Source organism: Pan troglodytes, chromosome 11, assembly GCF_028858775.2.
Source record: "Pan troglodytes isolate AG18354 chromosome 11, NHGRI_mPanTro3-v2.0_pri, whole genome shotgun sequence".
In the NCBI taxonomy this organism is placed as follows: Eukaryota; Metazoa; Chordata; class Mammalia; order Primates; family Hominidae; genus Pan; species Pan troglodytes.
Genome location: NC_072409.2, coordinates 10,828,524 through 10,843,922, shown reverse-complemented (window position 1 = coordinate 10,843,922; position 15,399 = coordinate 10,828,524). Strand labels below are relative to the sequence as shown.

At 46.8% G+C, this 15,399-nt stretch overlaps 1 protein-coding gene across 3 annotated transcripts in view; it reads left to right on the top strand.

The window, feature by feature from the left end:
* Positions 1-355: 355 nt before the first annotated feature.
* STXBP1 (syntaxin binding protein 1) overlaps positions 356-15,399 on the top strand; it is an 80,123-nt gene continuing 65,079 nt past the window's right edge. For 2 of the 3 annotated variants that reach the window (XM_016961720.4, XM_063788230.1), the window contains exon 1: positions 367-597. In XM_016961720.4, coding sequence (XP_016817209.1) covers positions 561-597 — 37 coding nt within the window. In that variant the 5' untranslated portion in view covers positions 367-560. Of the gene's footprint in view, positions 598-15,399 lie in introns of all 3 variants that reach the window. The other variant, XM_016961721.3, reaches the window with a different exon arrangement.

Sequence of the window (15,399 nt, the reverse complement as noted above, 5' to 3'; positions counted from 1 at the left end):
GTGGGCGCTGCTAGTAAGAGATCTCGCCTCCAAGCTCCTTCCGTGGGCAGGAAAAAACGGAAGCTCCCAGAAAGAGGAAAGACAGGACCCGAGCGGGGTTTCAGGCAGATGGAGCGCGTCGGTAGCCTGTGGCCAGGGATCCCAGCACCGAGGGGAAAGAGGAGGCCTGGGTACCCTGCGCCCCGGGCGCGCGCGGCGCGTGAGGTGAGGGGGAGGGCGCGGCTCCGCACCAGCCAGCGGCCGCCTGGCGCCCAGCCGCATCTCGGGGGGCGGGGCTGAGCCTCCGGGCCGCAGTGCGATTGGCGGAGGCGAGTGGGTGACGCCAACGGCCGGCGCGAGGCCCCGCCCCCGGCTTGCCCCGCCCCCGCGCGCGCCGGCGGCGGGGCAGCCTCGCTCTGGCTCGCGCCGCGCCCCCGCGCCCATTCCGCGCGTCAGTCGGTCCCTAGCGCGGCTGCGGGGCGGAGAGCTGCGGCTGGCCCAGCGCGCCCACCTGAGGAGGCGGAGGGGTCCGCAGGCGTCGCGGGACGAGGAGATCGGAGCCGGGAGACTCGCGCAGCGCCATGGCCCCCATTGGCCTCAAAGCTGTGGTCGGAGAGAGTAAGTGGAGCCGGGATCCTTCCAGCAGGCGGGGACTGCGGCTCCCGAGGAGCCCCGCGCGGCCCCTGCCGGCAGCGCCCAGGCCTCCGAGCGGGCTGCCGGCCCTGCGCCCCGGGCCTGAGGCTCCTGGTCCGTGGGGTCCCGTTATTCAGGCGCCGCCCGCGCGAGAGGAAGGCTTGCCCCGCTCTCCCCTCCCTCACCTCATGTTTCACCCCAGCCCTCCCCCTGCAGCCCGCCCTCCTCCCTCCCCATCCTCCTTCCTCGCGGTCCCTGTCTCCCTTTTCCCTGCATCCTCCTTCCCCTCCATCCCTCCCTCCCTCTCTTCCCTTCACCCCCCTTTCTCTCCCCTCGCCCCATCCTTCCCCCTTCCCCCACCCCTCCCTCACCCCACTCTCTCCATCCCGCCTCTCCCCCATCCCACCCTCCTTCCCCCTCTTTCACCCCCAACACCCGTCCCTCTCCTTCATCTCGCCTCTACCCCCTGCAGCCCGTCACCCTCCCCCGCACCCCCATCCTCACCCCCGTTACCTTCCCCTCAGTCCCCTCTCCCCTTCCTCGTCTTTATTCCTTGAGCGCCCAGACTCCGCTCCCTTTTCCTGCAGTCCCTCCTCCTCCCCACCCTCCTGGGTGAGTCGTGACGAGCGAGATCCTGGCCTGCGTCCTCCTCCCCCGCCCCGGGCCGCGCCGCGGTCCCTGGCTGCGAGACCCACCTGGGAGACTAGGCGCAGTGGCTCGGCCTGGGGAGGAGACGCCTGTTTTCCGGAGGCTGAGCTCTGCTGGGCCGGGGCCACCTCACTCCTCCCCTTCCCGGGGCTTGGCTTCCAGGGCGGGGACTTATCAGGATCCTGAACCCCTGAAATCACTCGGGAGATGAGGAGAGCTTCGGTGTCCGCCGCCCAGCGCCGCAGTCTGCAATCTCCCTGCTTGCGGGGCTCTGCCCTGCCGTGGCCGAACGCTTCAGGAGCTCAGACCACGGTGGCAGGGAGGAAATGGTTGTTTATGGGTTTGGATGAAAGGCACCACATGAATGGATTTTTAAAAATGGGTGGCGGCGAGTGGCGGCCGCAGCGGAGCGAGGGCTGATGGTGGGTGACATTTGCAAAACGGCATCCACAGTGCTAAATAAGATTGGTGATATGTGTGGAAAAACAGTGCCTCGTCAATATTTTGGCACTGTTTTTCTTTATAACAAAAAAATGTGTAAGGATTGCTGTGGCTTTTGCTATCTCTTTGGGGATTAAGTGAAGATTAAAACTGGGCTTTTCTCTGTAGGAGAGGATAAGAAAGGAAAAAGAATAAAATGGTGGAAATTTAGTTTCCTTTCCAATGATTCTCTCCTATCATAGCGCGCGCTCGCTGTGGAATGCTTTTGGCCATGTAGTGTTCTTGTTGGGCACCATAGCTGTTTTATTTCCCCTCTCCATTCTTTTCATTGATATATAGGAAATACTCCTACTGAGGAATCTAGTTGTAAAACCTTATCTCACCTATTACATCAGAAGAAAATTGTTATAAAAACTGAACACCAAATAAAACAAAATTTTAAAAGGTGCTCATCGTAACACCTTCATTGTACCCATGCAGTACGGGTTCTGATACTTGTACTCGAGATGTTTAGGGCTAGGAGGACCCATAGGGATCCTCTAATGTCAACATCTCATTTTACCCATGAATAAGAAATGGAGACTTAGAGCAGTTAAGTGACTTGACACGATCAGTGTTAATTTGGTAAAACCTGGTGGGCATTTCCTTGCAACATTAGTAAAAAATAACTTTCTTCATTATTCTGTATGTATCTTTTCTTTCCAATATCCTTTTAAAGCGTGAAATATAGAATAGAATGTTACAGGTTGTATTCTTTAAAATGTTACATTTGTACTTTGGGAGGCTGAAATGAGAGGATTGCTTAAGCCCAGGAATTCAAGATCAGCCTGGGTAACATAGTGAGACCCCATCTCTATAAATATAAAAGTAAAATAAAATGGTATATTTGAACACTACACATTGAAGATAAAATCCTCAAGTGTTATAGAAATCAAGTTTTGCATCATTTTGCTGGAACCCTTGTTTATGCAAGTGGCTCCATAATCCCCTTCCCCCACCTTTAATTAGAAGAAAGCATAAAGGTAAAAAAAAATCAGTATGCAAGCATGGTCAGAATTTACTTTCTGAAATAAAGCAAACACATTGCACACAAAGATAACAAAGCAATTTTACATAAAATTGGTGAGGATGGCTAGGTGCAGTGGCTCATGCCTGTAATCTCAGGACTTTGGGAGGCCGAGGCCGGCGGGTCACCTGAGGTCAGGAGTTCGAGACCAGCCTGACCAACACGGTAAAACCCTGTCTCTACTAAAAATAAAAAAAATTAGCTGGGTGTGGTGGTGGGTGCCTGTAATCCCAGCTACTCGGGAGGCTGAACCCTCGCGTGAACCTGGGAGGCAGAGGTTGCAGTGAGCCGAGATCGTGCCATTGCATGCCAGCATGGCAACAGAGCAAGACTCCATCTCAAAAAAAAAAAAAGAAAAGAAAAGAAAAAAGAAAAAAAATGGTGATTATGTGAACAGAGTTCTATTCCTATAACAATTAGGTATAAATTTTAGAAAAAAAATGTTGAAATCCTTTGTCAATGATGCAGGTTAATTCTGGCTTCTAATTTTGGGTAGGGTTTCTAGCTTTGCCCTTTTCTCTAAAAGAGGCTGAGGCAGAAGAATTGCTTGAACTGGGAGGCAGAGGTTGCACTGAGCTGAGATTGCGCCACTGCACTCCAGCCTGGGCGACAAGAGCCAAACTCTGTCTCAAAAAAAAAAAAAAAGAACCTAATTATACATTAAAAACAAAAATGACAATCAAGTGGAGCTTATTTCAGAAACACAATAGTTCAATATTAGAATGACATTAAGAAATGAAAATTTTAAAACTATATAATCTTCTCAGTAGAAACTGAAAAACAAGTTAATCTGCTTTTAAAAACAAAACAAAAACTCCTAGTAATCCAGAACTAAAAGGAGTAGTTTAAATGTCCCTGTAGAGAAACCTCTAACCTCCCCAATCCCATCAGGCCTCCCTGTAATCACGGTTCCCTGGACTTTCCTTTGTAATTCTTATCACAATTGCAGTTAATAAATTATTTGTACTAATTGTAGGACCATAAGTTCGCTGGGGGTAAGAACTAGTGTCTAGCACAGTGCTGTCACAACAAACTCTAGGAATAAGTCTAATAGGAAGTTAGCAAGACCTTCATAAATGGAGAAGAATGCTATGTTGCTTTATGGAAGAATATGAAAAAATATCAGTTCTTGCTAAATTAACCTATACATTTAATAAAATTCCTACAAAAGTCCCAACATTCATCTGGAATGGTAAAGGCTAAGCTAAGAGGAGCTAAGAAATTTTTGAAAAAAAAAAAGAAAATGGGAATTTTCACCTACCAGATTCAAAACATACTGTAAAGCTACGATTACCAAAACATTGTAGCACTACCAGATGAGAGGGAAAGTGAAAAGATCAATGACATAGAACAAGAAGTCTAGAGTAGGTCCAGATAAGAATCCCGTATATGGCAAAGGTAGCATTTTAAGTCAGTGAGGAAAGGAAAGAAGACTCAACATATGATATTCAGGCAGTTGGCTACATTTTGATGGGGAAAATAAATTTACTTCTGTACTTCACATGTTCACAAAAATAAGTCCCATAGGGATTAAATAAATAAAATGATAAAGGTAGTAGATAATAACAGATGTACTTTTCCTTATATTATTGTGCAGGAGCTTTCTAAACATTATTAGAAAACATTAAGGAAAAGACTGACAGATATGACTATACTTCTATTCAGTAAAAACACCAAAAAGCAATTTGAAAGACAAATAAGCTTGAAAAGTATCTGCAGCATATAACAAAGGGCCGATATCTATTTATCTATCTGTAGAGAGCTTCCTTAAATTGTTTTTTAAAAAAACTAAATAAAAAATAGACAAAAGACATCTATTAGTTATCTATTGCTGCATAACAAATTACACCAAAACTTAGCAGCTTAAAACAATGAACATTTATTGTCTCAGACATCCTGAGGGTCAGGATCTGGGAGGGGAGCAGCCTGGCTGGGAGGTTGTGGCTCAGGGCCCCTCAGGAGGTTACATCAATGGGCTGTAGCTATCTCAAGACCAGACCAGAGCTGAAGAATCCACCTCCAATGGCACTCCTGTTGTTAGTGGGCCTCAGTTATCCAGCAGGCTGTTGGCCAGATACCTCAGTTCTTTGCCACAGGGGCTTCGCCTGGGGCAGCTCACAGCATGGCCAGCCGGCTTCCTCCAGAGCCAGCGACCCAAAAGAGATGGAGACCTGGAGACCGCAGTCTCTATAACCTAATTTAGAAGGGCCATCATCACTTTTACCATATCCTATCCATCACACAGACCAACGCTGGCACAAAGTGGGAGGGGACTACACAAGCGTGTGAATACCAGGAACCAGGGACCACTGGAGGCCATCCTGGGGGCTCTCTTACCCCAGAATGAAAACAAGAGCTCCAGAACTGGGCTAGGACACAGTAGGAAAGCGGGGAGGAGAGCAAGCCCAGCAACCAGATGCCTTCACTTTACACACTTCTGTATTTGATTTTCTTCTTTAAAATGTATAGTGTGCTCTACTTTTATAATTTAAAAAATAAAGGTTTTAAAAATATTTTTATTAACAGGAAAACAGAGAAGGCCTCTCTGGTTCTGTCTGGGTATCACCAAGTTCCCCAGATTGTGCCAGGCTCTAGTCATAATAAGAATGACCACCTACTGAGGACCTATGATGTGCCAGGCACTGTCCTAGTCACTTAAATATACTATTCCTTTTTTTTTTTTTTTTTTTTGAGACAGAGTCTTACTCTGTTGCCCAGGCTGGAGTGCAGTGGTGCGATCTCGGCTCATTGCAACCTCCGCCTACTGGGTTCAAGCAATTCTCCTGCCTCAGCCTCATGAGTAGCTGGGACTATAGGCGCACGCTGCCACGCCCGGCTAATTTTTTGTATTTTAGTAGAGGCGGGGTTTCACCTTGTTGACCAGACTGGTCTTGAACTCCTGAGCTCAGGCAGTCCGCCCGCCTCGGCCTCCCAAAGCGTTGGGATTACAGGCGTGAGCCACTGCACCCAGCCAAATATACTATTCTTAACGCTAAATGTCCTAAGTAGATATAACTGTCCCCATTTTAGAGATGAGGAAATTCAGGTACAGATAAAGTCACTTAACAGTGCACACAAGTGGTAAGGCTGGAATTCAAACTCAGGCTTCTCTGGCTCCAAAAGGCTGAGCTCTTCATTAGACCAGTCCCCTTGCCCCTCGATGCCCTGTGTAACCCACTAGAAGAGTGGGTAGGAGGAAAGCCATCAATCCCGGAGCACCAGGGAGACACACGAAAGGCCCAGACTCCGGGACTGAAGAACTCCTGCTGACAAAAATAGTTATAAACATTCCTGTCCATTTGGGATCATTGTGGGTTGGTATTAGAACAAGCTGGACATCCTAATGTTCCAGGCAAGCAGAAGCTCTCTGCTTCAGACCATATACTTTCTAATAATGTAACTAGCCAAAGCTAGTCATAAAAATTCTGAATCACTGGTCAAGAAACACATTTTCTCATCATCCCCTCTATAGCCACCCCTCCAACATTTTCCCCTGATGATTGAATTCTAAGGTTCCCTCACCCCTGCTTTTCTCTGCCAGGGGATGAAGTGAGTAGAAGGAGGCTTTGTCTAAGGACTGTGACTCCTCTTACCCTCTCACTGCACTCAGCAGCCCGAGAGGTGAGTTCAGGCATCATCCACTTAGCTCTTCTAGGGCCAAATTATAAGTGGAAAGCAGGAGAGATCAGAGGTGCCAGACTCAGTCTATGAAAGACAGATACTCCTCTTTTTCCTCAATCTCCCTCACTAATCCCCACCCCCCCAAATAAATACACTGACAAAGCGTTGAAAGTTGCACTTTCCAAGTCAATTCAGTCTCTCTTATGAAGTGGCTTCAGTATTTATCAGGTTATAGATTATGATCAATTGGTCTGAACTTTGAATCTAAATCTAAAAATTATTGCTTTGCTTCGAATAAAACTAATAATAAAAACTAAATCTATTGATCACTTATTAGGTGCCAGACACTGTCCTAGGCATGTCGTATGTTGTCATTTAATCTTCAAAAAGATCCCATGAGTTACTCTCATTAGTCTTCTTTTACTCTAAGGAAACAGAGGCTGAGAGAGTTTAGGATAATTCCACAAGGTTATCAATTTGTCGTTATAATGTTTGTATGTATGTATGTATGTATGTATTATTTTGAGACAGAGTCTTGCTCTGTCTCCCAGGCTGGAGTGCAGTGGCACAATCTTGGCTCACTGCAATCTCCGCCTCCCGGGTTCAAGTGATTCTTCTGCCTCTGCCTCCCGAGTAGCTGGGATTACAGGCGTGTGCCACCACGGCTGGCTAATTTTTGTATATATGTATATATTTTAGACGGGGTTTCGCCATGTTGGCGAGGCTGGTCTTGAACTCCTGACCTCAAATGATCCACCCACCTTGGCCTCCCAAAGCGCTGGAATTACAGACGTGAGCCACCGCCCCAGCACTGTTGTTATAATGTTTTAGTAACTAACATTTACATCACATCAACAAGTGCTAAACACTAAACTAAGTGCTTTGTGTATGCTAACTTGTTGAATGTCTATAGTTACCCTGTAAGAGAGGTGTATTCCCTGCGCTTTATGGATGAGAACATTGAAGTCAGGTGAGGAATGTGCGCTAGGTCCCATAGGTGAGAATAGGCAGATGCAGGATTTGGACCCTGGTAGTTTGGCTGGAGCATCAGTCTTAATCTCAACACCTGTCTTCTCAGATTTGGATTCTGGCTCACGGGCTGCAGAGCCTGTACTTCTTTTTTTTTTCTTTTTCCCAGAGACAGGTTTCTGTTGCCCAGGCTGGAGCACAGCGGCGCAATCATAGCTCACTGCAACCTCAACCTCCTGGGCTCAAGCAATCCTCTTGTCTCAGCATCCCAAGTAGCTGGGACTACAGGCATGCACCACCATGCTCAGTTAATTAAAAAAAAAATTTTTTTTCCTTCAAGACGAAACCTCGCTCTGTCACCAGGCTAGAGTGCAGTGGTGCGATCTTGGCTCACTGCAACCTCTGCCTCCCGGGTTCAAGCAATTCTCTTGCCTCAGCCTCATGAGTAGCTGGGACTACAGGCATGTGCCACTACGCCCAGCTAATTTTTTGTATTTTTAGTAGAGATGGGGTTTCACCATATTGGTCAGGATGATCTTGATCTCTTGACCTTGTGATCCACCTGCCTTGGCCTCCAAAAGTGCTGGGATTACAGGTGTGAGCCACCGCACCTGGCCAATTTTTAGAAAAATTTTTAGTAGAGATGAGGACTCACTATGTTGTCCAGGCTTGTCTTGAACTCCTGAGCTCAAGTGACCCTCCCGTCTCAGCCTCCCAAAGTGCTAAGATTACATAGAGCCTATATTCTTAACCTCTCTTCCTTGGTTTTTGATACTTGAAAATATTTTTTCCCTAAATTTTTCCAAAAATGTACAGGATCCAAGTGGCAGACAGGTCCTCCGGATTCTATTCCGGGTTCTGTCCCTGACTCATGGGTGACACTGGGTAAGTCACAACTCTGCCAACAAGACACTGAAACTTGCACTTTCCCTCTACTAATTATTTAATGTACTGCAAATCCTGCTTGACCTTAAGTACAGGAGAAATTTGACTTGTAAAAAGAGATAACTTAGGCCAGGCACAGTGGCTCATGCCTATAATTCCAGCACTTTGGGAGGCCAAGGTGGGAGATTCACTTGAGCCCAGGAGTTCAAAACCAGCCTGGGCAATATAGTGAGACCTCGTCTCTACAAAAAATTTAGAAATTAGCCGGCCGGGTGCGGTGGCTCACGCCTGTAATCCCAGCACTTTGGGAGGCTGAGGAGGGTGGATCACCTGAGGTCAGGAGTTGAGAACAGCCTGGCTGACATGGTGAAACCCCGTCTCTACTAATAATACAAAAATTAGCTGGGTGTAGTGGCACACATCTGTAATCCCAGCTACTTGGGAGGCTGAGGCAGGAGAATTGCTTGAACCCAGGAGGCAGAGGTTGCAGTGAGCCGAGATGGTACCACTGCACTCCAGCCTGGGCAACAGAGTGAGACTCTGTCTCAAAAAAAAAAAAAAAAAAAAAATTTAGCCAGGCATAGTGTCCCCGATCTGTAGTCCCAGCTACTCAGGAGGATTGCTTGAGCCCAGGAAGTCAAGGCTGCAGTGAGCCAAGATCATCCTACTGCACTCCAGCCTGGGAGACAGAGTGAGACTCTGTTTCAAAACAAACAAACAAAAAAAAGGTAACTTTAGGCTGGGCGTGGTGGCTCATGCCTGTAATCCCAGCACTTTGGGAGGCCGAGGCAGGTGGATCACCTGAGGTCAGGAGTTCGAGACCAGCCTGGCCGACATGGTGAAACCCTGTCTCTACTAATAATACAAAAATTAGCCAGGCATGGTGGCACACACCTGTAATCCCAGCTACGCGGGAGGTTGAGGCAGGAGAATTGCTTGAACCCAGGAGGGGGAGATTGCAGTGAGCAGAGATCATGCCATTGCACTCTAGCCTGGGTGACAAGAGAGAAACTCCATCTCAAAAAAAAAAAAAAGAGGTAACTATTTGGCAGTGCCTCAAAAAGTTACACATAGAGGGACAGGCACTGTGGCCCACGCCTGTAATCCCAGCACTTTGGGAGGCCGAAGCGGGCAAATCACGTGAGGTCAGGAGTTTGAGACCAGCCTGACCAACATGGAGAAACCCTATCTCTACTAAAAATACAATATATTAGCCGGGCATGGTGGTGCATGCCTGTAATCTCAGTTACTTGGGAGGCTGAGGCAGGAGAATCGCTTGAACCTGGGAGTTGGGGGTTGTAGTGAGCAGAGATTGTGCCATTGCACTCCAGCCTGGGCAACAAGAGTGAAACTCCATCTCAAAAAAAAAAAAAAAAAAAAAAAAAAGTTACACATAGAGTTACCATCTGACTCCGCAATACCACTCCAGTGTATATAATCAAAAGAAATGACAGTATACATCCACACCAAACTCATATACAAATGTCGCAGCAGCATTATTCATAACAGCCAAACAACTCAAATGCCTATCAAGTGATTAGTAGATGAGCAAAATGTGGCCTATTCATACGATGAAATATTACTCAGCCAAAAGAAGGAATGAAGCACTGACATAGGCATGAAGCACTGACATAGGCTACAACACAGATGAACCTTGAAAACACGATGATGGCCGGGCGCGGTGGCTCCTGCCTGTAATCCCAGCACTTTGGGAGGCCAAGGCAGGTGGATCACCTGAGGTCAGGAGTTCTCGACCAGCCTGGCCAACATGGCGAAACCCTGTCTCTACTGAAAATACAAAACTTAGCTGGGCGCAGTGGTGGGTGCCTGTAATCCCAGCTACTCAGGAGGCTGAGGCAGGAGAATTGCTTGAACCCAGGAGGTGGAGATTGCAGTGAGCCAAGGTTGTGCAATTGCACTCCAGCCTGGGTGACAAGAGCAAGACTTGGTCTCAGAAAAAGAAAGAAAGAAAGAAAGAAAACATGACACTAAGTGAAAGAAGCCAGATACAAAGGCCACATAGTGGATGCTCCCATTTATATGAAGTGTTCAGAGTTGGCAAACCCAAAGACAGAAGGTAGATTAGTGGTTGCCAGGGGCTGGGGGAGGGCAGAATGGGGAGGGATCGCTAGCAGGTACGGGGCTTCTTGTCGGGTGATGAAAGTGTTCTGACCAGCTACAGGGAGCCAAGATCATGCCACTGCACTCCATCCTGAGTGACAGAGCGAGACCCTGTCTCAAAAAAGTAAATAACGTAAAATGGCAAAGCTTATGTGAATTACATCTGAATAGTAAGCTTTCAGATGTTTAAAAAAAAAAAGAGAGCAAGCTAACTTGAAAGGTAAGCTATTAGCCCAGTTGACACCTTTGTCCTGAACTTTCCCTGTAGTATCCCTTAAATGCACATCATCAAGGAAGTCCTTTTAAAAGAGTGTCAGTTGGAAACATTTACATTGAGACAGAGGACTTCAATATTTAATTGCATGGCCTGGGTCTCCAGGGAGGAGGGTGCTTAAATATGAGCATTTGTTTTACTTCAAAGTTAAATACAATTCTGTGGGTGACCTGTCCATGTCACAGTTTCTCCATGCAACTGTGAGACAGTTTAGGGGGAAATAAATCATCCCTATCTGATAACAGATTTACTAGGATTTTTTTTTTTTTTGAGACAGAGTCTCACTCTGTCACCTAGACTGGAGTACAGTGGCACAGTTATGGCTCACTGCAGCCTCAACCTCCTAGGCTCAGGTGATCCTCCCATTTCAGCCTCTCAAGCAGCTGGGACAATAGGCACACACCACCACATCTGGCTAATTTTTGTATTTTTTTTAGAGATGGGTTCTCGATGTGTTGCCCAGGCTAGTCTCAAACTCCTGGGCTCAAGGGATCCTCCTGCCTCAGCCTCCCAAATTGCTGGGATTACAGGTGTGAGACACTATGCTTGGCCTATTATCTTAAGAAAATATCCTAAATGTGGTTTTGGAAGAAAAAAGAAAACAATTTTCCTAGGAACAATGTAGGAAGGTAGAATAGGTATAAAAGCAAAGGTGAGGCTGAGTGCGGTGGCTCATGCCTATAATCCCAGCACTTTGGGAGGCTGAGACAGGCTGATCATCTGAGGTCAGGAGATGGAGACCATCCGGGCCACCATGGTGAAACTCTGTCTCTACTAAAAATACAAAAATTAGCTGGGCATGGTGGCACGTGGCTGTAGTCCCAGCTACTCGGGAGGCTGAGGTAGGAGAGTCACTTGAAGCCGGGAGGCAGAGGTTGCATGGAGTCAAGATTGCACCACTGCAGTCCAGCCTGAGTGACAGAGCAAGACTGTCTCAAAAACAAAACAAAACAACAACAAACAAAAAACTAAACTAAAGGCAAAAGTGACTTTAAAATACAAAATACTCATCCAAACAGATGTTGCTGTTACACAGGAGTAAAACCTTGGTGACTTGGGTTGTGCCAGCATTGCTTTCTTGGCTGCTGAGTTATGGGAATAGCCAACAGGTCCCAGGAAAAAGGACCCCACAGCAGGGAGATGAGGGGCTCAAGGCAGCAACTACATACCAACCAGTATGGAAGACTTCCACTATTTTAGTATCAGCCAAAGTGATGTGTACCATCAGGATATCAACTTTGGGTTCAAGAATACATAATGTTGAGAAATTTGGGAAAGACCTGTAACGGTCTGGGACCTGAGAAGATGCCATACATATGCAATTTAATTCCACAGAGCTATTTGTTGCCTGCCTGCCATCTATAACTATTCTAGGCACTATGGGGAATGGCAAAAGAAAAAGGACACAGTCCCTGCCTTCAAAGAACTTATGACGTATTATTTAACAAGGAAGCAAAACTTTTGACCAGGTGTGGTATCTCACGCCTGTAATCCCAGCACTTTGGGAGGCCAATGTGGGCGACTGTTTTGAGTCTAGGAGTTTGAGACCAGCCTGGGCAACATGGCAAAACCCCATCTGTACGGAAAAAAAAAAAAATATATATATATATATATATTAGCCAGGCATGGTGGTGCACACCTGTGGTCCCAGCTACTTGGGAGGCTGAGGTAGGAGGATTGCTTGAGCCTGGGAAGTGGAGGTTGCTTGAGCCTAGGTTGTGCCACTGTACTCCAGCCTGGGCGACAGAGCAAGACGCTGTCACACACACACGCGTGCACACACACACACACACACACGAACTTTTAACAAATAACTATAACAGGCCGGGCATGGTGGCTCATGCTTGTAATCCCAGTACTTTGGGAGGCCAAGGCGAGTGGATCACTTGAGGTCAGGAGTTCAAGACCAGCCTGGCCAACATGGCAAAACCCCATCTCTACTAAAAATACAAAAATTTGCAGGGCATGGTGGCACATACCTGTAATCCCAGCTACTTGGGTGGCTGAGACACGAGAATTGCTTGAACCCGGGAGGCAGAGGTTGCAGTGAGCTGAGATCGCACCACTGCACTCTAGCCTGGGCAACAGAGCAAGACTTTGTCTAAAAAAAACGCAAAAACCAAAAAAAACCCCTATAACCTAATGCAGAATGCAGAAAATGCCATAATAAAGAACTGCAGTGGCTCACATCTGTAATCCCAGCACTTTGGGAGGCGGATGCGGGCAGATCACGAGGTCAGGAGATCGAGACCATCCTGGCTAACACGGTGAAACCCCGTCTCTACTAAAAATACAAAACAAAATTAGCCAGGCGTGGTCGTGGGCACCTGTAGTCCCAGCTACTTGGGCGGCTGAGGCAGGAGAATGGCGGGAACCCGGGAGGCAGAGCTTGCAGTGAGTCGAGATCACGCCACTGCACTCCAGCCTGGGCAGCGAGCGAGACTCCGCCTCAACAATAACAACAACAACAAAAAAAACTGAATGGCGTCTAAAGAGTGAAAGGAGACATTTATTTGATTTGATTTGATATTTTTTTTGAGACAGAGTCTTGCTCTATCACCCAGGCTGGAGTGCAGTAGCATGATCTCGGCTCACTGCAACCTCCGCCTCCCAGGTTCAAGCAATTCTCCTGCCTCAGCCTCCCGAGTACCTGGGATTACAGGCACGTGTCACCATGCCCGGCTTATTTTTGTATTTTTAGTAGAGACAGGGTTTCCCCATGTTGGCCAGGCTGGACTCAAACTCCTGACCTCAGATGATCCGCCTGCCTCGGCCTCCCGAAGTGCTGGGATTACAGGCGTGAGCCACTGCAGCTGGCCTAAAGGAGAAATTTCTATTCCAGATAGGAAAGAGAAAAATATCTTGTTGGGAAAAACAGTATTAACCAGATCTTGAAGAATGGGGACATTCCCAGGATGAGCAAGCTATATTAGAATCCTTTTAAAAAATAGAAGTTCTAAAAGTATGACACTTTTAATTAATAAACTGGAAACGAAGACACAATCGGACCACTCAACAATAGTGATTTTTAAATTTTAAATGAATTATCTAAAAAGACATAGGCCAGACACGGTGGCTCACACCTGTAATCTCAGCACTTTGGGAGGCTGAGGCGGGCAGATCACGAGGTCAGGAGTTTGAGACCAGCCTGACCAACATGGTGAAACCCCGTCTCTATTAAAAATACAAAAATTAGCCCGACATGGTGGTGAGCGCCTGTAATCCCAGCTACTCGGGAGGCTGAGGCAGGAGAATCGCTTGAACCTGGGAGGCGGAGGTTGCAGTGGGCTGAGATTGCGCCACTACACTCCAGCCTGGGCGACAGAGCGAGACTCTGTCTCAAAAAAACAAACCAACCAACCAAAACAAACAAACAAAAAAATATATATTCTACAACTGTAGTTGTGATCCCCTTTCTCATTCTATCCTGTTTGTGTATTATTTTCATGGAAATACTTGCTGGAAACTTACTTATTTTACTTTCCTTTAAAAAAAAATCACTTTTTTTTTTTTGAGACAGAGCCTCGCTCTGTCTCCCAGGCTAGAATGCAATGGCACAGTCTTGGCTCACTGCAACCGCTGCCTCCCAGGTTCAAGCGATTCTCCTGCTTCAGCCTCCCAAGCAGCTGGGACTATAGGCACGTGCCACGACACCCGGCTAATTTTTTGTATTTTTAGTAGAGATGGGGTTTCATCATGTTAGCCAGGATAGTCTCGATCTCCTGACCTCGTGATCCGCCTGCCTCAGCTTCCCAAAGTGCTGGGATTACAGACGTTAGCCACCGCACCCCACCAAAATCAGTTTCTTCTGTATTGTGTGTAGCTATTCTAATTTATTGAATAACATGCTGGGATAATTTATTAATTTTTCTTTGTTTTCTACTAAAAGCATCTAAGGATATGAATTTTCATCTGAGTACAGCTTTGGTTGAATCCCATAGGTTTTTTCCCCTGCTCCATAGTTTTTATTTTTATTTTTATTTATTTATTTTTCAGACAGAGTCTCTCTCTGTTGCCCAGGTTGGAGTGCAGTGGCATGATCTTAGCTCACTGCAAATCCATCTTCCGGGTTCAAGCGATTCTCTTGCCTCAGCCTCCCAAGTAGCTGGGATTGCAGGCATGCACCACCATGCCTGGCTAACTTTTATATTTTTAGTAGAGATGGGGTTTCACCATGTTGGTCAGGCTAGTCTCGAACTCCTGACCTCAAGTGATCCACCCGCCTCGGTCTCCCATAGTGCTGGGATTACAGATGTGAGCCACTGCGCTCAGTCCTGCTTCATAGTTTTTAATATCCAATATTTTTGCCATTTCTTTTTTTAAAAAATTATTATTTTGTTATTTTAGAGACAAGGTCTCAGTCTGTCACCCAGGCTGGAGTACAGTGGCACGATCCATAGCTCACTGCAGCCTTGACCTTCTGGGCTCAAGCCCCCTGAGTAGCTGGGACTATATTTGTGTGCCACCGTGCCTGGCTATTGCCATTTACTTCTAAATATAGTCCTTTGTTTTGAAGTGGATGTCACTCTCATAACTGGTGATAAGTAGTTTAAATTGTGGCAAAATTTCCCTAAGAGGTGGTTTGGGACTCAGGCATCATCATCAAATGTAAGAGAGCACGTATCTGCCTCTAGTATCCAAGAAGGGCTTATTGAACGTGCAGTGAAAGGTTTTCCCTCTGGCTTTTTTGGCGCACAGCACCTCTGAGACAAACAGGTGCTTGACAGCTAATGAAATATCTTTAGTGGAGTGGTCAGGCCAA